The 22,052-nt window shown below is 39.6% G+C and overlaps 1 protein-coding gene across 2 annotated transcripts; it reads right to left on the reverse strand.

The window, feature by feature from the left end:
* Window positions 1–29: 29 nt before the first annotated feature.
* LOC102216892 (putative E3 ubiquitin-protein ligase SH3RF2) lies at window positions 30–21,385 on the reverse strand. Of its 2 annotated transcripts, none has more exons than XM_014470476.2 (11): window positions 21,324–21,385; window positions 20,402–20,807; window positions 15,719–16,009; window positions 13,820–13,915; window positions 12,577–12,927; window positions 2,443–2,564; window positions 2,112–2,282; window positions 1,198–1,469; window positions 800–1,107; window positions 414–718; window positions 30–322 (listed from the first exon to the last, which is right to left on the reverse strand). In XM_014470476.2, the coding sequence occupies exons 1-11, from the start codon at window positions 21,383–21,385 to the stop codon at window positions 142–144; spliced, it is 2,565 nt and encodes an 854-aa protein (XP_014325962.1). In that variant the 3' UTR covers window positions 30–141. The 2 variants fall into 2 exon arrangements, with proteins under 2 accessions (XP_014325962.1, XP_023184745.1); XM_023328977.1 differs by lacking the exon at window positions 21,324–21,385 and adding an exon at window positions 21,094–21,301.
* Window positions 21,386–22,052: the final 667 nt, after the last annotated feature.

Below are 22,052 nucleotides of genomic sequence, written 5' to 3' on the forward strand. Positions count from 1 at the left end.
TCATGCTATATTTAGCAACATATCAGACAAAAGAAATTGGTGTCAGCCAAAATTGGACTTTTTAAAGATCATAATCGGCAAGAAAACTGCAATCGGTGCATCCCTAATAGAAGTATCCATTAATTTAGCAGTAATACACAGTCAGCTGAGCCTCTCAAGGGCTTGGACAATAGTGTTGTGGAAAATGCCTGTTTGTCCGCTGCTCTCCTGCGTCAGGAGGACCCGTCCGTCAGGCCGAGGTCTGTGGACAAGGACCACCTCTCCTTGCAGCAGACTGAGCTCTGAGTCTGTCTGGGCTAAATGTGTTGTGGTCACTCTGTGCCTGGAAAACAAAACATTTCAAATAAAATAGATAAGTAATTGTTCAGGTCTGCCTCTACTTGGGTGAGTGAGGACTCCAAAGTGAAGTTTACCTGACGGGGCTGAACTGAGCGGACAAGGCTGACAGCGACGGCTGTGAGTGGAATGGTTTCTGCGGGTTAGAACTTGGATCAGAAACGGCCGTTTCAAAGCCCTTCCTAAGAACTGGACCTTTCCCGTCTTTGAGGAGGATCCCCGGTCCGTCTCTCCCCATGGTGAGAGAAGGGGCCCACACTTCTAAAGGCAGGGGCCCAGGACGACAGTTTGGGTGAACCTGAGACCCAGATGACCAAGAGGAGGTCCGATGTCTTGGAGGAGGAGACTCGTCATCCGTCAGGAACCGAACTGATTTTGGAGGCTTTGGAAATGCAAAGAAACATTTAACCTTCCCAAAAGCCTGAGAACTTGAAAACGAAGGCAAACATGAATCTGACATTACCTTGTCTATGCTGTTTTTCTGTGCGTCAGGTCTGACTAAAATCGACTGAGGTGCATTTGCAGCAGGCTGCCTGTGATGCTGAAATACTGCTTCATGTGAGGCACCACAGTCCCTGTCCTTCACGACCGCACCAGCAGAGAGCGCTGCTGGCTCAGTCATCCAGCCATAAGGTTTGGAGTTGGAGAATGGGAAGCTGCTGTTTCTCTTTCTCTGAAGAGCAGGTGAGTAGCCCGACGCTTGAACTTGTGCGAAAGGTTGCGAGTTGGACGGGATGTTATAAGAGGACACATGAGAGGGACGGTTTGATGCTGAAATAAAATATAAAGAGTGCATTTTTGTTTAACAACTGCTTGACCAAGATAAAGCAGCCCATTATTAGAAACTGATTTCTCACTGACCTCTGGGGTTGAAAACACGTCTCACAGTGTCCCAACCTTGAGACGTCCCATAAAAGGACGGTTTAGCAGCTCCACTGGAGGACGCGGCGTGCTGTGCTCCATTTGGCACAGTTGACACCGGTCCTGTTGAGAATTTCGTTCCATCGCCACCCACCTTGTCGAGAGCAAGGACCACAGTGGGACTTTTTGCAGCGGTGGGTTTCTTCCCAGATACTGTGTTGTAATGCGATGATGCGTTAGCTGCTTTGGTCTCCAAAAGTCTGGCTGAGGTTCTGTAACAAAAACGCATGTCATTTTAAAAACAGTACTTTACCTTACAAGAGTATTCTCACATTTTTTCACACTTTAACCACAAACACAACTGTGTCTTATTGTGATTTTAAAGTGATGTGGTGGACCAGGGAACACGGGCCTTAAATAAATTGCAAAGAATGGTTTAGATCAAATCAAATCATATTCATGTTTTGAAACGGCCCAGTCAAAGTCCAGAACTAATGCCAACCAAGATGCCACAGTAAGAGTTGAAACGTGATATTCACAGAGCCTCTGCATCCAATTTGACCGAGCTGGGACACACCCTGATAGGTATGTAGCAGTAATTGCAGTGGAAGGTGGTTCCACAAAGCACTGACTCATGAGAACAAATGACCAAACAACTTATTTGAAAAATATTTTGCAAACCATGAATTCTTTTTCTCTCATGTCACAATTTGGCATTACTTTCTTAGTTCTTCAAGAGAGGTGTTTGGTTCTAATAAGCTGTGTATGAAGTTCTTCAATAATAAATTAGAGAGAGATCTTAAAATTGTTTCTTTTATTTATTTGGGTATTGAGTTCCATTGAGTTTGACCACATTTCTGAAATGTATGCATGACTGAAAGCCTCCTAGCTCGTGTATAAATGCAGCCTCTCACCTGAGCACAGGGGTGATGTAGTTGCTAGGAAGAATGCCCACTTTCCCCGTTCGGAGCGACAGCCCACGCAGCCAGCCATCTTTGAACTTCCCGTACACGCCCACCATCTCTCCTTTCCTCAGCTCCAGTTCCTCCGGTCGTCGAGGTTTGTAGGAGTACAGGACAGCGCACCTGGAGGGGCACACCCATGGTTTGCTTAAGTTGTTACCACATTTTCATAGCCCATAAAATTTCACTCAAGCTTTTCTTATTATACCCTTAATACTTTCATTCTTGCACACATGATCATACATTATCATCTTAATAATGTTATGTTTTACAGATGACTCACACGCTGATCGAGAGCTGCTGCGTGGAGGAGTTTCTGCCGTCTGCAGAGGAGGAGGCCATTTGGGGGTTCATCAGAGCCATGGAGATTGTGGACGGGGTCTCACTGGTCATTTTCTTCTCACTCTGAAAGGCAATCCGATTTGAAATTATAATAAGAAACTGAAAGCATGATGCACAGCGCATTATGAAAGTACACATGTATAAGAGATGAGGGCACAGCTGCATTTCTGGGAATGTAATGTCTTTTTTTTTTTTAACAACATGAGTCAACAAGAGACCTGATGGTGGGTACGAATGGCGTCATTAAACCTCATCCTACATGCACTGTGACTTATACTGGGTGTAGCTTAATGGTAATTCATGCACCAGAACAGAAAAGAACAAAGTGGAAAATTTCTGTGCAAAACCTATTACTACAGCTGACATTCCTTTGATCTGTCCGACGTAGACAGCTGATGTCTCATTGTGTCTCTCAGGGTATTTTAACAAATTCAGTACAGCTCTTATGATTGGGAAATTATGATTGCCAAGTTGTGAAGTTATTTTTACCCAGTAAGTCCTAGGATTTTATTTATTATGCACATAAATAAATAAAATAAATAAATACAGGAGCATGTATTTCTGTACCATGAGAAGCTGATGATATTATCTGAAAGGAAGTTAAAAAACTGACGCAAATGACTTTTGTGCTACACTGTTTTAAAGTAGGGGAGTTTAAGTTTCATATTTCAAAATCAAGGTCTTAAACTGTAGCACAAAAATAAATATTTATTCTAGATCAGAAGGGAAAATTATTCAAATATACCCTACGTTTCCAAATCACACAGCAGATTCTGAACTTTCATTACTCACCAAACAGAAATAACTACAAAATAGGAAAGCAGCATGCAAAGTACACCATGACTGCTTCCATTGGATTTAGAAAGAAAAGTAGTCGTCAGGTATTGCTACTTAAATCCATCAAACTGGGATGGGCTTTAACAGCAAAATCACCCAAAGCCAGAAGAGAGTCATGCTTAAAAAGATGCACAAAATCGGACTCTGCAAGCCTCAGATAGCAAGTTTATTGTTACAGTTCTTGACTGTAAAATTAAAGAGAGACAAAAGCAGTCTAGTTTGTCTGAAGAGCTGGTAACATGGTGGTGGAGAGATGAAGCTTTGGGTTTGTTTTGTAGTCACAGAATCTGGGCAACTTGCAGTCACTGAAACAACCATGAAACTCCTCTGTAGGCTTCAGCCTGAGCAAAACTGGTTGATGAAGAAGGAAAATCACAGATCTAAAGCATAAAAACTTCAGATCTCAAGCTGATTTGGTAACTGGAAGAATTTACTCTGTTTTTCTGTGAATGTAAATATGAAGCTTAGGGGGAAAAAATTCACTCAAGAAGTTACGCATAAAACAGAAACTTTGAAAAATAATCCAATAATATTTGTCTTTCTTTTCCACCACGCAGCAACAAAGCACTTAGCTTAATTGAACTTTAGTCAAACAAGCAATTAAGACATATAATTAAAAAAAATTTGCCATGTTGTCAACCAAAATGGTTGTAATGGTTAATCTGTTTCCTCTCTGGCACAGACTTTATAAAAAAGCTTTAACGACACAGCATAAGACATAAAAGTGTCTGGTGCAAACAAACAATATTTATTTTGCATAATAACAGAAGTACTTACTTAGCTAGAAAAAAGCTATTGTAGAGAAAATTTGTTTATGACTTTAAACAAGAAATAAGATTGCGAGACTTCTCATAAAGTCTAAAAATGACTATAAAAAGCATAATTTTTCTGCTATCCTAATGAGGTTTTGTTCATCATCTCTCCTCATAATCTTTTACAGCTGCACAAGCCTGTGATCAGACATTTTGAAAGCAACAGCACATAACTTTTAAGTGGACAAAAATAAGCTGTGTTGCAAACTGCTAGCATCATAATCGCTCTGCTCCTTTACTTTCTCATCTGTCTGCGTAGGGTTTACGATTTGATGATTTACTCTTTGAAGTGCTTAAAGCCTTTTACTTTCAAATTGCTGATGCAATAACGATGCACATGCATAAAGCTATGTAGAATACACCATGAAATATAAATGAACAAAAGCTTGTTCAGAATAGTTAGTCTATGAACATAGTTTCTCTGTGTAAGGCTGAGAAGCTGGGAAACTTTTTCCAGCCTAGATGTCAGCCAGCTGTGAGTCAGCCATGACGTTGTCGGTGAATGACAGGGAGTGACACGGTGGCGAGCCAGCCAACCGTTAAAGATCCAGTTCAGAGCTTAATCCCTCTTGTTAGAAGACTGATGATGGTTTTAACAAGGCTTTGACTAGACATGTTTCTGCTTTTCCTTCCGCCACTGTCTCCTGCTCACATTATTTTAATACAGTCGCTACAAAGTGGGTGGAGAAACTTTCGTGCTGCCCTTTATCTTTTGTCATAACAGATATTTGGTACTATTTATAGCTTACCCCCACTCATCTTCTACTTAAAGCATTACTGCTGGCCTGTGGGCATTTTGTTTCCTAAATGCAGCTCGCATCAGGCTCTCAATTCACATTAAATCCTAAAAGCACAAAGTCCAAAATTATTAAGCTGTAGCGCAAGTTTCCAGGACTGGACACTTAAACAATTAAAATAATTTAATTAAATAATGATAATTAAAATAGTAATGAGAAATGGCTGAGCTGTGAGAGAAAGTTAAGATACATAGTTTGTTCTACGTCAGCCATCGTTCAGAGGAAAATGTTTTATATTTCTTCTTTCACATCCGTTACTCCATACACACAATTATACCCAAAACAATCATAACCATTATCGTAGGACCTCACAAGTTTGAGTTTACATATCCTTTCTAAGGCAGCAGATTCATTTCACAGTTTCTTACAATTATGCAAAACTCCTGTGCAAAAATTCTTCTGCAACATTATGCAACAACAACAAAAAAATACTTTTATCACCTCTTGAATTATTTAAATTCCTTCCAAATTGTTCAGTTTTTTTTCCCTCTGTGCTTAAAGTCTTACGCAAACATGAGGCGCTTTGAGTGTGAGGATATCAATATTCATCCTGTTCACACTAAAACTTTGGATAGAGTCACCATCGGCATAAATGTTTTACTGATTTGGGTCTTTAAGTGAATCATGCAAAATTATACATGCATGTTCAGATGTGTGGATATGTGGTTAAATGAACCTTAAGAAATTGTTCAGCAACCACAAGCTCACTGTAGTGGCAATTAAACCTAGGCATAAATCTGACTGTTTATTCAACCACAACTAGAAGTGGTCATATTTATTCAAACTGGGTATTAACCAGGCTTTTAAGAGCAACGCCCAAGTTTTCAACTGTGAGAAGGTCTGGGCTATTCCAAAATCTTACCAACTGCAGGCCTGACTCAAATGACAACTTTTCAGATGACATTTAAATGAGTCCGTAGAAACGTTTGGCCAGGACTACAGGGGATTAAGGTTTGTTAAATGATATATTGTTTATTGTATGTGAAGGTAACACTTTAATAAAAACTAGACCTGAATTACATTCAACATAAAAATAGTAAATACTGTTATTTTAATTCAGTATCAGGAAAAGGGTCAAGATGATCTGTTAGCTTATCGTATGTTACTGTTGGTTCTATTATTAACTTGGTTGGTTTAATTGGTTTAAAGTTACTTGTGGAATGAAACAGAGCATGTTTATCAAAGGTTTAATTAAATCAGTGTAATCAAAATTGGCAATAATGGTTATATAATTAATTTGACAAACACAAAAAAATGATCTGACCCAGCCTTTGTAAAAAAAAAAAAAAAAAAAAAATATATATATATATATATATATATATATATATATATATATATATATATATATATATATATACATATATATATATATACATATATATATATATATACATATATATATATATATATATATATATCAGCCCAGATCCACCAAGTTTTAACATTGATATCTTAATTCTTTATTACATGACATATAACAAGCATTAATCAATTTATCCTTTGGAGCACCTATTTAGTTTAAGTTTTAACTCAGATTAAGCTGGAAGGATGTTATGGTAAGGGCTACATGGGGTTAAGGTTATCCTTCAGGATGTTTATTTCTGAAACTCATGTCACCATCTTCTCTAAAATTGCTTCAAATCGTACTGTGTTTCACTTTGGCAGAGCAAAATCAAAGCTGTTTTGAATTTGCTGAACCCTCGGCTGCTCATGGTTGAAATAATAAATCTTTCTGAGGGTGCGTCACCAGGATAGATTTGTAATAAGGGTTTGTTCAAGATGTTCTGTGAGAACTTAAGCTGAACAGAGCGGCCTTTTGTCTTTGGCTCATCCTAACAAACTGCCATTAAGACACATGCTGTACTAATAAGTGAATAATGCTATACCAGTACTTTGTTTAAAGTCTTCAATTGTCAGAACTTTAATTTCTAATCGCCTCCAAGTTTACTGCCAGCTTGAATGTGGAAATGTATTTTATATTTTGTCAAGGGATAAATATTTTTCTTAAATGTGTCCCCTCATAAATGTAGCATGATATTTTGAACCCGACAACAAAGACATCAAAACTAGAAGCCTTAATGGTGAAAGAATCACTGCATGGCTGATCCCTATTGCTCCCATCTTGCATTTTATTTTCTGTTAATTTGTTGCAGAGTTTGTACTAACATATTGTAAACTTGTGTGGTAGTTTAAAACCGATTGCTCTTGAAAATGAGACCATATGTCTCAATGAGACGAGGGAGAAATAAAAGGCCAAAAAAAGCCTAAAAATGTTAATCTAAAAACAGGAACCAGACTGCACACTTATAAACTGAATGCAGCAAGCATTTTAAAAGAGATGTAGAAGAGAATACAACATGAACCAAGTTGTCATAAGATCCGCTTTTACAGAAACACAAATTAATAGTGAATGTTCAGCAATTATTAAGGACAAAACCAACTGTTCTCAAAACTATTTCATCCCAATTTCTATTTGAGACCCCTCAAAACAAACTGTCTCATATCCACATATCTAAACCACACAATAAAGGTTTGACTTATCGTCTAAAAGACACTATCACCATAGTGACGCATGGTGGCAGTAGCATCATGCTGTGGGGATGCCTTTTTCCAGCAGGAACAAGGCCCATTTTTCCCCAATACTAGCTGTCACAACACAGTAACATTGTATGAATGAGCTTCCCATAATAACTAAACTAACTATAGCTCATCTGCTAATGAGCTAAAGGTGAGTACTTCAAATGCAGTATAGATAATGGGTATAATGTGCATCTATAATAAAATCACAGGAAATTGTAAAACCAATCCCAAAATAGACACACCCTGCTCAGTCTAAACAAAACTGGATTAGTGTAATCCATGGAGACAGTGTAACCCTGTCTGTGACTGAATGGAGACAGTCACAGACAGACATTTCAATAAAGAGAAAACAAATCCATAATATGATTCAGACTATAACCGCTGTCACTTGGTGCAGAGGAGGTGATGAAAAGTTGGGGGTGACATCAAATGTTGTCAGGGATGACTGAAACCTCTATGGTTTGCATGAGAGAGTAATGAGGAGTCCAGCTTTTTAGTGCTAACAAGTGGTTTGTGAGGTGTGATGCAGATACTTTCATTGAATGAGTGATAATACTCTGACTCATTTACATTAATGTGAAGGGACTCTGTGCAGAATTGTTTCAATTCAGCCACAACGTGCATGCTTAGTCTTTTACGGGTCATGACAAAACATTTCCATTGAACGTAAGTTCATCTTTAACAAAGTCCCCTCGAATCCCTCAACTCAAATAATTTTTAAGTCATTCACTTGCTGTCTTGCTGGTGAATGCTGTCTTGCATTCACCAGCAATGCTGTCTTGCATTAGTTTCCGTTGCTTTGGAACGGAAACTAGTGGCTGAATGACCTCCATCAGGATTTCCTGCTAGAAAGCAAAATATATGGCTTCATCAACTACAGCAAATCAAATGGGCCTTAAAAGTAACCAAGCAGTCTCATCCCAGCACACTACCACCACTGACAGAGTGATGTTTTCTGAAATGTTGTCAGAATATCTAAATATTATCTGAACACAAGAACCAGTATTTGTGAAAACACGTCTGACAATAATGAAGTATTTTTAAGATGTCAGACAAAAAAACTTACAATCGTTCGACACGCTGACTGACCTGCTGTGCAGTTCAACAAAACAGTCACATATGCGATGAAAAAAACTGTCTGTGCGACAAATGTTGCATGTGTTAGACAACTCTTTGACCAAAGTCTGCATCTGCTTTGTAAGTCCAAGCATAGAGACTTTTAGTGACAGATGAGCACTAGACCATTTAGGATTTAAGCCTGTTTCCATGGTATTGCTTTCATCAACATGTCTCTGTGTTTCTATCAGCTGAGCAACTTCACGACACGGCGCATTGCGCCGCATCCAAGCTGAGAGGATTGTGGCGATGAAGTGGGAGCAAAGCTCTGTTTGCTTAGCTGAACCAGCAATTACTGATCCGCACATAATGAAATGCAAATGAACATATTTTAGAGCTCCGTGCAGCAGAAGGTTCATAATAAGTCAAACAATATCCATATAAGACTACATTTTTAACTTTCCAAACTTACATTTGGAGAGTCATTTTAATTTGTGGGAGTTTTTGATAATGTAGGGATCCTAATAAATTCAAAACAGAAGGTGCTGCTCCAAAAAGCAGAGCCAGATTAAGATTACAGACATCACATAACATTTTGACTGATTTTTAAATATTATCTAAAACTCTAGGCTGTAATAAATAGTGTGCATCTGTATTTAAAGAGAATTAGTTGGACAAATTTAAGTAGCAAATATCTGAGGACCTACATGTTCATTAAATATTTAGGACTGTCCCCAGTCCTAGTGCAAACTTGAATACACCCACTATTAAATAGATACAAATTGAGTACATTGTCATGCATGTTTCAGAAATGTCCTGCCTGACACACTCCCACATATGCCATTTTGGCAGCAGTTGTTCAAAAGTTTTTACAAATGCTGATAAGAACTGGAAAAACTGAGTTGGAGCACATGTCTCATCAGAAAATAAAAGTCCCTTCCTCAGATAATTTTGTTGTAAGAAACTGAAATTCCCCTGTTATAAATACATATGACATTAGAAACCAAAAGTCCCGTTGAGAAAAAAAAAATCTAATTTGAAAAGGAATTCCACACCAGGTGAATAAGTACATCTGATATGGACTAAAATAGTTTGTGCTAAATGTAAGGCGTGATTCTGCTGTAAAACGGGAAGCCTGATCTTATATTGATTTTGTTTTACCTTTTCTATCTCCATCCTAAATTCTGCTCTTACGCAACCATGTCGATATTCACAATGATGAACGTCATTTCCCTGACAGTGGGAGGGATGCTGCCGCTCTCTCAGAAAGCAGAACCTGAGGTAAGAGGAGCCTGTCAGCTTTTCGGAGAAACCCCATCTCACCCCATCCCCCAGCTGGGCTCGGTCGCCTGGGCGGACCCGGCCTCGGCTTCAGGGACCCGGCCCTGACTGAGAGGCTAATGCCTGTCTGATGCCGACTGATGTAAAGGTGTTACCTGCTTCGTGAAGAGGAAGGAGGATAGTGTGGTCTGTTATGTAACCAACTTCACAAGTGACTCATCATCATCCTCATCATCATCAGTAGCAGCAGCATGAGCAAAATAAGCAGAGACACTGAGGGACACTCTAAGCCTCCCACTCTCCACATCATTCTCTCATTTGTCCACCTCCTTCCTTCTCCCTCTTGTGGATTGCCTTTTTGTGGGCTGCTTCTCTTCCCAGCTCAAAAACATTTTTCTTTACAAGTATTTTCTCTTACATTTTTTTCCCCTCTTCCTGCCTAACTTGTCCCATTTCCTCTATTTCTTATCACTCTTCTCAGGTATCCTCCACTTCCTTCCCCTCCTGGTTTCTTCAGCACAAATGAGATTTTTTTCCCCCTACATTTTTTTTATGCGCTGACACATGTAATTGCAGGTTAGAGCTCTGAAATCTGAGGTAATTCAAGGGAAACCATTATGTGAGGGGGCGGACCAGCAGATTATATTATCAAGGGTTTTCAGGTTTCAGTGCGACCGCTGCAGTCGGAGTAAACGCCTTGATGATCTACCATCTGGATATTTTGCTGTATTATTCCTTAAGATTGTAAAAACTTAAATGCAGCCTTTCATTTGAAATGCTAGTATTTATTTGAAATTTTGTAAACAAATAAAACGTAAACAGTAACTGTAACTTGTGTGGACGTTGTTATTTAAAGAACAAGACTCAGGATGACAGAAGCCACTACTTAAATAGAATGGGACATATCAGCAAACAGCAGGGAACTAAAACAGTAATTTTACTCTTTTTTATTCTCTTGAAAAATTTGGTCATTAAGCAGGGTGGATTAGAAAAATACTGAAATCTCATAATTAAAGAAAGAGCCTGCTGTTAACTACACTAATCATGGCAAACATCTATATAAAGATGTTAAAGAGTCTAAATATGAACTCTGTTATGAGGTCAAGTTTTTAAGTATTATCGAAACCCTGTTTATGTGTAAACCTGTGCGACACTGAATGGTTTATAGGAGGTGATGTTGCTTCTGCTGCTACTCTGAATAATTAATGATTGATTATGACAGAAAGGCTGTTTGAAGTCGACAATGAAAATACATTTCTAACATGAACAATTAACATTCAATTAAGAGTTTTTTGTCTTCTGAAATATTAAGTTGGAAAATGTTAAATTCATTTTAAAATTTACGTCGGAGAAAAAAAATATTGTATTTCACTTTTTCCTATGCATACTCTGATTGTTAACTCATGAACTCTGACCTTAACTGAGCCAAGTGATGCCTGCAGTATTTGTTGTCTAGGTGGTTCTGTGACTTCCTGGTTGAGTCACTAATGTAGTCTTTTGAGTATTTTTGGTAGGTCACAAACTTTAGAAGGTCAACAAGGTTAAGGTTTACAAATGACTTCGAAACCGTTCTCAAATTGAATCAGCTTTTTGTTTCTAATCTGGTCATAAACTCCTTCAAATCAGTTGCTTTTTGACAACTTTTAGTCAACGTCATGTTGTCAGACACATTCTGCCAAATTTAACTCAGTTATTTAGAGAAATGTAGTTTTCATTTTAAAATGAAATGAGAAGCATAACTGACTGTGGGAGATTTGGAATGTTTTTTTTTTCTTTTATACAATTTTGGAAACAAAATTTTCAGCATTGTACATTCTGAAGTATTCAAAAATAATTGTGTGAGCTTTAATATTTTCTGCAAATAACAAGCAGTAACTATTTTTGGTTAGTATGTATTTGTACAGGTACCTCAGTCAAATGTCTTTGAATACATTACTGTATTTACAGATTTTCAGTGATGCAAAAAGTCTGAACTTTTAGCTTTAAGCTACTGTTTTATTTTACTAGAAAACATTTTATTATAAAGACAGTCACATTTTCAGTTGATTCAGAAATTATTTCAAAAGCAATTAAAATTCTTAGTAAGAAATTGGTCAGAGCTTCATAAAATTGTTGACCAGAATTCAAACAAACCTCTGATCAGTCAATCTCTAACCTTTCTGTTGTATGATGCAGTTACATATTTAACACAAGACAGGTATTTTAAAAACATTTTTTCTTATCCTGTATCAAATGTCTCAATTTGTGCAAGACTCTGCTTGAGTTGATGGCAGAAAAAAGGACACAAGCTTACATATTCCCTGTTTGGCTGGAATTCAGCCTGGACTCTCCCCCTGGACTCAGATGATTAAAGACCTTTTCAATGTTACAACCCACTCTCATCTTTCTTATCTTGCTCTTTTCCACATCTGTGTTCTCTTAAGAGCCTCTTAATCAAACCCTGCACGGGCAAACGCCCCTTTGTTATCCGCTCCTTGAGATCAGTGTTATTATTTCCCTCCCTGCATTCCTGAGGTCAACTTGATCTTTTTTATGACTCAAGCAAAACATCTCCATTATCCCATTGAAAATCGGCCGCACGCTTTTTGCCAACCACATGTTTTCTGTTCGGATAAATCCCTGACAAGAAAACAAAGTCAAACATGACTTAGCTCAGCAGTGATGCAAGTACAGCAGAAAGAAAAGGTGAAGAGCTTGCAGAGTTCGACTCACCTGTAACAGGTGTCTGTGGGAGTCAGAGCGCCGGCTGTTTCGCCGAGAGTTCACTCTGCGAGGGTAGGACTGGCTACGTGTTGCGGAGGGCACAGAGAAATGCTGCGGCTGACCCTGAGGGATGAAGCTGATGTTGGCGGGCGGCTGGAAGGAGCTGGCTGTGGGCTGCTTCCGCAAAGCATTGATGACGGGGGTCTTGGTTTGGACCTGAGGGACTCCGTAATGGGCAGAGCGGCTGGATGCGTCAGCGGCCTTGTCTTTGCCCCCGCTGCCGGACTGATGGTGAGGTTCTGCTGAGTCACTCCCGCTCCGGCCCTTTCCTTTAAGCAGCTTGGCAGATGCAGAGTTTGGCTGGAATAGTCAGAGAAGCGTAACTAAAAATCAGGATGAATTCATGCAACATCCTCTCCTACACGCTGCTAGTGCCTGACAACCTTCTGCTCCCACTGATCGGCAAAGCGGCTGTTTAAACACACCTACTTATCAAAAACTAGGTTCTCCCTTACAACTTGTTGTGCAGGCTGGCAGGCAGACAGGGTAAGTACGAGCCAATCAGCCAAGAAGGGCTGAGCGATGCTGAGAAAGGAGCAGACAGACAGACAGGCATAGCGGGGTTGATGCTGCTCCCTCGGCACTGTGATGTGCTGTTATGTCACCCAGGCAGAGAAAGCATTACCGTGTCTTCATGCCTGGCTGCACGACGAGAGGAGAGACAGGCTAGGAGAGGAATAAAGTACAAGCAGAGGCTAAGATGGATGAAAGAGGAGGAGGCGAGGACGTGGGGACAAAAGCAGGTGCATGTGGAGATGTCTTAGTGACAAGAAGAGACTTTTGGAGAAAATCTAACCAGGAGCAGTGAACACACTGTAGGAGTAAATGCACCTTTCTCCAGCGTGGATGAAGTTAATTCCTTAAGACAGAAAGCACAGAGGAAAACAAATGACAGCCAGCAAGCTAAGCAAGCCCAGCAAACCTGAGTAAAGCACACAGTCACACACTAATGAGCAGCTGCAGACACAGCACAGCTTCACAGACGAGCCCTCTGCCTCAGCGCTTTGCAGCATAACAGTGACCTTTACTGATGAATCAACCATTTAACTGAAAAATAAGGCAGCATCCAGCCGCTGAGCTGTGTCCAGTCACATCTGGGACATGTTTTTTTTCACCGTCGAGGGCCGAGCATCTTAAAGCAGAACTAGTTGAAAAGTAGAGCGAGAAAAAAAAAAGAAGAAAAGAAGCTCACCTCTACAAACTGTCTGGGACAAATCCCAACTTTCTCCCCCAACTTTGCCTCGATCCAGTGTTCGTCCACTCGCCTGATGGCGGTCAGGATGTCTCCCTGCAAAGATCAGAAGTAAGTGAGAGACACATAGAGAGCAGAAGGAAAACATCAGGTGGTTGATAACAAGATGGAGCTCATCCCAGAGACTGAGCACTCTGCCCAGAAACTCTCAGAGTCCTGTGTTTCTGCTGCCGTATGTGACATCAGCTCGCTTTGTGTCTGCAGGCCTGGTGCTTTCTGTGGCCAACCACTTAAAAAAAAGGAAAAAGCCATTTGACCACCTCCATTAAAGAGAAAGGCCAGCTCAAGTGTGCTTTAGTGGAGAGCGCACAAGAAACCGAGGCCCTTATATAACAGCCTCAGAGATGCTTCAGGGTAAGTAACGACCAGTGCAGCAGAGGTCGGTGCCCTCAGCTCCATAAGTCTCAGTTTTGCCTATGTGAAAAACAGGCGAGCGAACAAAACGCAGTGACCATTACATAATGGTGCCACCGTGAACTTACTGTGCAGTACATTCATGATCGCACGTTGTTAGAGAGACTAATATGCTGAGGTCGTGAGTCAGCTATTTTCAAAACTGCTGACTCTTTATAAGTTTTCTAGAAAATCGTCATTATTACTAACCTTGAGTAAAAAATTAAAGAGGCGCGAATGAATTAGTTGCTGATGTGGAGAGGACAATTTTCACCCTGATCGGCGCCGACAGCTGACCGCCCGGTTAGAAGCTCAAAGATCCGATCTGTATTTGACCAGCGGATACTCCACATCTGGCTATTTTTAGAATCAGCAATGTGTTCAAGTAAAGTCAAATGAGAAGAAGTTTTTAACAAAAAGGGTTTTCTAGGTCCATTCTGTCCTCTTTTTCTCTAATTGTGAAGACCTACTTAAAAGTAAGAAAACAAAAGCCAATCAATAATAATAATAAAGAAATGGCATCCAAATATAGATAACATCTACCAAAAAAACAAGAAAAATCAACCTCTAATAAGCTTCCTTCACAGCTCATGGCCTATTTTCATTCATCATTAGGAAAAGGATTTATTCAAGTTTCAACTCAATTAAACTTGTCTCAACACCAAGCAGCTGTGATTTACTTTAAGCATCAACCTTTCAGTCCAAGTACCTAAAAAAAGATGCTTTAATACGGGATGAAGATTAATTTAAAGTCCGAACAAAGCACAAAACCTCTAAGGAAGGTGAAAACCTCCATTTCACCGCAAAGGGATTTGAAAGGTTCAGCAGGTTTTAGAGGGATCCTACCAGACCTGCTAAACAAGTCTGCAGAACAAAAATACAGCACTAATGAAAAAACTGATATTTTCCTGCAATGAATGGGAGTGCTTGAAAATAAAGGCTACAAAATATCTTACTTCACTATGAAAGCAAGGGCGTCAAAAGGGGGGGAAATGCTTAATCATAACTGTAAGATAAGCAAGAGATTAATAAAAATAAGGGACTGGAAAAATAACAAACTCTTAAAATTGTCCAAAGTTTTTTTTTTTTTTTTTTAGTGAAATCTACCGTAGGTTAGCCTAGCATCAACTTACATGACCACTGAAGCTCAGAGAACGGATGTTAAGATTTTCCTAAACGTGAACTGAAAATAAACTCCTCAAAAACTGTAAAAAGACAAATATAAAAGACTTTAAAATCTACTATTTGTGCAGTCTTTTACATTTGTGAGTGAGTGTATATTTCCCCTATTTGGTGATGCTGCACATTGGGTGACAAAAGTGTTTTGAATGCTGGTGGCAGGCTGGTCGAATGAAAACAGGAAAACTCCACTCTACGCACACTGACAACCGAAGGCGATGAACATGAGCTTCCCCTGCTGTGTTTGTGTTGCGTTGAGTGGCAGACCTTAAGGAAGCTGAGATAATATTTGCTGTTTTCCACATCCATCTCTTCTGGGTTGAAGTCACAGAGCGCCCTGCAGAGAGGCTGCGGCAGGGCCTGCTGCAGGGGCTGCAGCTGAGGCGTCTGGCTGCCCGCCTGCAGCACGCTGAGAGACGCTCTGCTGCTGTCGCTGCTGTTTTCATAGTACCGCTTGTCCTCTGCTTTGTGGCTGGGAGGGACACTGCTAGCAGGTGTGAAGACCAGCTCCCCCGATACGTCAGCCCGATGGTTGCTTGCTGACGATCTGAAGGCCGCCTGAGCAGTAGGAGAGAGTCAGACATCAGCGGATTCCTGTGACAACATTGCTTTTAAAGACCACGCACACTGAATTTGTCTGTAGGAAAAGTGTTCTGTCTTTTTATGCGCTTGTTCATAAATGACATGGAACCACAAAATAAATTAGCTGTGTTGTCGTGACTCTGTCATGATCAAAGATTGCTGAATTGCGTTTCCCTTACGCAAACTTAAAGCCGTTTTTAAAATTCTACAAACCTGTAATTAATTTATTAAAATGCTTATTTAAATGACAAAATAACCATGCATTTTACCAAATATATTATGAGATATGCAGAGCTTTAATGAAGTACATAGCTGTCTTAGAAAAACAGGTCAGGAAAAAGTTAATTAAGAAAAAAAATAGCAAGGGAGAGGGAAATAGCTCAGTTATGCTAGGTTGAAGTATTACAAGTATTAATAATTATTACTAAATCAGCAGTAATAATTAATATTTATATATTAATAATAGCTAAATATTATATATATATATAAGTCCCCAGTTGGGGACGAATGCTTCCCAGTCGGGGAAGGATTGAAAAGAAAAGTGTCAAAAAGATCGTACCCAGAAAAAGTGCTCTCGTCCTGAGAGCTACTGATGTCTGAATCGCTACCAGGAAGTAGATTGTTAAAAACTTTCTTCATACCTGTGGTAACCAAATATCCAAGGCCAAAACCCAGGGGAAAAACACGCCGACCAACATCTCTGCCATACTGAAAATGCTTGCAGGACACAGTGTTGAGGTTCGAAAAGCTGCTTGGACATGAACTGATGTTTTGAAGCACAAGCATTCATAACCTCATGAATAGAAAAGCTATGACCTCTTCTATGCATGTCATAGAAGAGGTCATAGGGTCAATGAACTACAATCCTTCACTGTAGTTCTGGGGGAATGTCTTGCTTCTGCTCGTTGCTATGGAAATGATTAGATCAGTTCTGCATGACCCAAACTATTGACCCTTTCCAACGAGTCACTTACTCATTTCGAGGCACCACGTTGGAAGTGAGGAACAGGAGTATTGAACTGAGGGACTAAAATTGTTTTCCAAAGTTGTTTGGAGTCACCGTGTTTTTTTTTTATTTAAAAAAATATATATATTAATTTTTTTTTTTAAGAAGCAGGACTGCAAGCGTCTCTTCTGTGGTGAGCATTTTACTGGCAGGACAGAATTATTCCTGTAAGAAAGATGGTTTATAGTTTTTATAGTTGATGCACCAAACAGAGAACGCCAAAAATCAGACCGCTGGCTACAATGAGCCAGCAGTCTGTATTATAAGTGAATTATAAGCCTGGTGGCCCGACAGGCTTATAATACACTGTGGGAAACTTTGCTGTATGTGTATACATATACATATATATATAAAAAGCCATGTAATTTTATTAAAAAATATGTTTGTTTCGTGACAATATAATAAGAGACCGAAACTCTGTGAAAAAAAAAGAATGGAGTTTCTCTGCCTTCTCTCTATGTACCTGCTGTCATCTGCACAAAAAACAACCAATCAAAGCCAGGAGGAAGGTCTTAGTGCTGTCAAGCATCCCTATGTTCACGCTGCTCAGACTCTCACCCTTTCTTTCTGCTACACTACAGCTGGTTCACCACAAAGGAGTCTATCATAACTACTCAGACTAGTTAGCAGGCCACCGATGATAACGAATAAGCATTTTTTTTTGAAACAGTGAGTTTTTTCTCCGCCTTTAGCACACTGAGCAGCACGCACATGAGGATGATTAACAGCGTTAAGACCTTTTTGATGAGGAGCAGTGCATTTATTAAGATGGATAAAGTAGCACTGAAAGGTCATGGAGGAGCTCAACCTTTTCACAGATTGTCTGTCTCATATTATACTGTCCCGACAGGGACACTTTTAACAGATATGTAAAAAACATATTTTTGTAAATAATTACATACTGCAACTTTAAGGTCAAATATCCAGCAGGTTTAGAAATCAGTTAGTTTTTGAAATGCACTAAAAGCTACCAGTTACTGTTTATGCTATTTTTGTTTCTTTATTTAATCATGAATGTCAAGATAATAAAGATTAGTGTGTATGATTACTACTCAACCCCTTTTAGCCCGAGACTGCTATTAAAAATAAGTCACCTACTTAGTGAATAGTTTACTAGAGTGCAAGTCTTTAAGTATAAGTCCAGTGAAGGTCCCAGAGTGTGTTACAAAAACAAATCTTCTCACAATGTCATAATGTTCTGCAGATTAGACTCAGAAAAATTATGTTCACAGATGTTCTCTATCCAATGTGCTGAGCTTGAGCTAGTCTCTAAATATTTGCAGCTTTGACAAATTCTCAAATGCTCGCTACTCTTTTACACTTTTTATATACAAAAAACTTCAAATTTCCAGTTATAAAATCTCAATAAAACACAAAGAAGTCTCTAGCTTTAACAAAGCGAAATGTGAAAAAAGCGTAGTATGTATGAATACTTCTGCACTGCACTGTAGTACTTACTTTATCCCAGAATGAAAGATTGAAGTTAAACAACTTCATGTAAAATGATACCTTCATGTCTAAACTGTAAAATGACCTGAGGTTCAATAACCTGAACTGAGCAGTGCCTATTGAACTCTGCTTGAACTCATGATGGGGATTTTAAGTAAACCCTCAATTCCTAGGCAGAGCAAATGGAAGAAAGTAAGTCTTTTTTCCCCTTTAAGACAATACTTTTTCACAATAAGGTGGATGTCAAGCAAAAATGCATCTCAATTACCAATCTGCTTAGTATGTTCACAGAATCCCAGGTATAAATAATGTGGAAATTTGAAATGAGTTTCAAATAGATTAATAAAAAAAAACAGAAAGTGTTGATTGTGAGAAAGTGCTCCGGCAGGAGTGAAATTTGAAACTTCATGACTGAATCACAGTTTATCTGACCCAGTCTTGCTGTTTCAATGCATTCCTTTTAGAGTTTTTCAATAACTTATGAGCACTTTGAGCCTGTGCACTGCACTGGCTTTCTCAGTGGAGACTTGTGTTTGAGAACAGGACTCAGGGGACATGCAGGGGTTTGTGTTCGGCTCTTTGTCATGAGGGAAGTGAACCCTCAGCTCTGAGTTTACATGCACCTGAGAAACAGCAGCAGCATCCACACACAGGTCTGAGCGGACCGCCTTGCTCCAGGCCAAACGGAGCAGGGAATGACATTTTAATGAGTTGGATTATGCTCTAGTGTGACTATTACAGAATTAATTCAACCGTTTCAGGCTGTAATGTGCATAAAAGACAAAAGACACCATAAAAATACCGTCACTGGAACCAAGTCACTGGGCAAGTAGCAACAACCGCCAGGAGATTTTTTTTGCTGTGTGCACTGAAACCTGTGTGCACTGAAACAGCATCATTGTTTCAAAAAGCATCATTGTACTGCGAGAAATATTACCAATTAAACTGCAGTACTGCATTATTATTAAAAATGTGGCAGGTTTTTCCCATGTTATCAGGCCAAACTCTACTTTTATGTTTTATTAAATGTCTTTTTACTGAAACTATCGAGAGCTCCGCAACCAAATGTGGATCTTTTGTGCCAAAGTAATTAGTTGGTCCTAATATCTTTGGAAGAAAAATGTATTAAAACTAAGTGGCAATTTAAAGAGGAAAGGTAATAAAATATGTGACTTTAACAGCTTTTTTTAATCCGTTAAAAGACGTTAAAGTCACATATTTAACGCAATATTACGTTGTTCGAATTCTGTGTTCTTACAAACTACATGACTTGTTTCTCAGTTTTTCAAAAAACAAAAAAGGAAATTTCCATTGACAAATATATGTTTTGCTCTGTGTCCTTAAAATAAGGATTACATTTTGGTTTTACAATAACACCAACTTATTTTACATGGTTTTATATAGTAGGAGTAATAGCACAAAGTTGTTGAGCCATGTTTTGCTTTCTTATTGTAGGCTATATGTCTGTATTTCGTTAGTTTTACCATTTTTCAAAGACATTTAATAAATAAATCTTACTTTAAATGTCCAATTCCTGTTTCAATAGTGTTTTAAATTTGTCAGTATATTTACAAAACTTTGTAGTTACTAAGATGGTACTTGTAATTAAAATGTTTGAGAACCTTTGCTCCAGACGGATCATTCCAGACATGATTTTGAAGATGATGAATGAAGGTAATGCAGTTTTTACTCACAGTAGAAAACAACCACAACAGGCACAGCCACTAATGTGTGTATCCTACCACCAAGCCACACCTAAAAATTTGCACAATGTTGTTCAAGTTTCTGCAGTTGTGAACATTATGGTCCACATACTTTCTGTGACACCTCATCTTTTAATGACATAATTGTTAAAAATAAAATAAAAACCCCAAAAGAAATGTAGAGCATATTGACTGGGGTCATGCACTGACCTCACTGTATCCTTGCCACTCTCTGCGTTGACCCTCCTGCTGCTGATCCTCAAACCTGCCCTTATCCACTGGCAATGCATAAAGGACCCTGTTTGGGCTTTTTCCAGGTCCTGACAGGCCCTGAAGCCCCTCCAGGAGCCGGACCAGCAGCAGGTTTTCCGGAAGCTCCTCCACTGTCCTGACAGGGACAGGAGCTCCACACTCCGGGCAGAACAGCTGGGACTGGGCCACCCCATGCCTCTGCAGACAGGACAAGCAGAAGGTGTGCTGGCAGGGCAGCACCTTGGCAGAAGCATCCAGCCGCTCAAAACACAAGGGGCATTCCAGGAGGGATATCAGAGCCAGGTCCTCTGGTTCAAACGAGAACACGGATCCAGGTCCATTTGAAACACTGTAATCCACCATGCTGGAGAAACAGAAGTGACAGGAGACACAATAAACTGCTTCAAATATTTCCATTACATAACATTAAGTTTTGAAGTTTAAATATATCACATGGTTGAGTTTAACAAGGCGGTTTCACTACATTAGGAGTTTACATCGTGTCAACACTGCGTGTGCACAGGTGTCCTATCGCCTCACCTGGCTGCACAGGTGAGACAACAACAGGAAATATACGAAAAACATCCGTATTCCTCCAAACCAAAATGAAAAACAAACAACAACAAAAACAACCTTTAACTCTTACTTACACGCTCATCTACGGCCTGTCACGGTGATTTCCCCCCTGAACTCCGCTCTTAAAAAAGGCGTAAGTTTTTCCGCGGCGGTCGACATGTGTGAACCCGGACGAGGAGGCGGCGACGGCGGTGGAGCGGCTCCCTGCCCCGGGGAGGGAAGGAGGAGCACCCCGGCGTCACATAAACACCGACAGCTCACCTCCTTTCTACAGTTTGGTTATACGTGTCAACACGAAACCCACCTGTGGAGCTTCTGGCCGAAACGAGCCGGCGAAGAGAGAAATGTCTCTACAGGCAGGCTCATTCTTCAGGAACTGTGTCGGATTTCAGTCATGACGAGCTCAGTTAACCCTTGCACTGTAAAAAGAAATTGTACGGGGTTTAAAATATTAGCCATTTAAACGGTCTAAACTCGAACCACGAAAACTGACTGAAAACTCTAGATTATAAATTTTATTTCTCAAGCACGAACTCAAAGACTTTGAACCAGCTTACTAGAGGAAGGTATACCTGTACCTTTAAATTTAATTGAGGAACCTTCTGGAGATGAAATGCGTCTGGGATCATTTTTGTTGACCCATACGTTTTTTACTTTTGTTTGAGTGACTTTTTTTAAAAGGAACTACTCTCACTTTTTCAGCTACTCTATTATTATGTTGACTGATGTGAGCCAAACATGCACACACCCTCACCCACATATTATGCTAAAATTATATTGGCTGTTTGAACAAAGCCTACCTGGTTGCATTTTTATTTCCTATCTGCTGAGTCTGCAGTGGCATTTGAAGGTCAAGGTCGTGGACAACACGCAGTAAATTGTCCCTGGAAGAGCAGCCAAGACCAAAAACATGATGATTTATCTTTGGTGATGAACTCTAAGTATTTAAGATTGGAAAGCATCCTTATCATCACCCTAATCTTTGGCTCCTTCCACAAATTCTCAATCAGATTGAAGTCAAAACCCTACTGTT

Source organism: Xiphophorus maculatus, chromosome 23 (assembly GCF_002775205.1).
Source record: "Xiphophorus maculatus strain JP 163 A chromosome 23, X_maculatus-5.0-male, whole genome shotgun sequence".
Classification (NCBI taxonomy): Eukaryota; Metazoa; Chordata; class Actinopteri; order Cyprinodontiformes; family Poeciliidae; genus Xiphophorus; species Xiphophorus maculatus.

Coding starts and splice junctions, on each gene's coding strand:
- LOC102216892 (XM_014470476.2), bottom strand. CDS start 21,385: ATGAGCCTGCCTGTAGAGACATTTCTCTCTTCGCCGGCTCGTTTCGGC. Junction 13,916..15,718: donor ATTATCTCAGCTTCCTTAAG/GTCTGCCACTCA, acceptor TGATCTTTGCAG/GGAGACATCCTGACCGCCAT. Junction 323..413: donor GCTCAGTTCAGCCCCGTCAG/GTAAACTTCACT, acceptor TTTGTTTTCCAG/GCACAGAGTGACCACAACAC.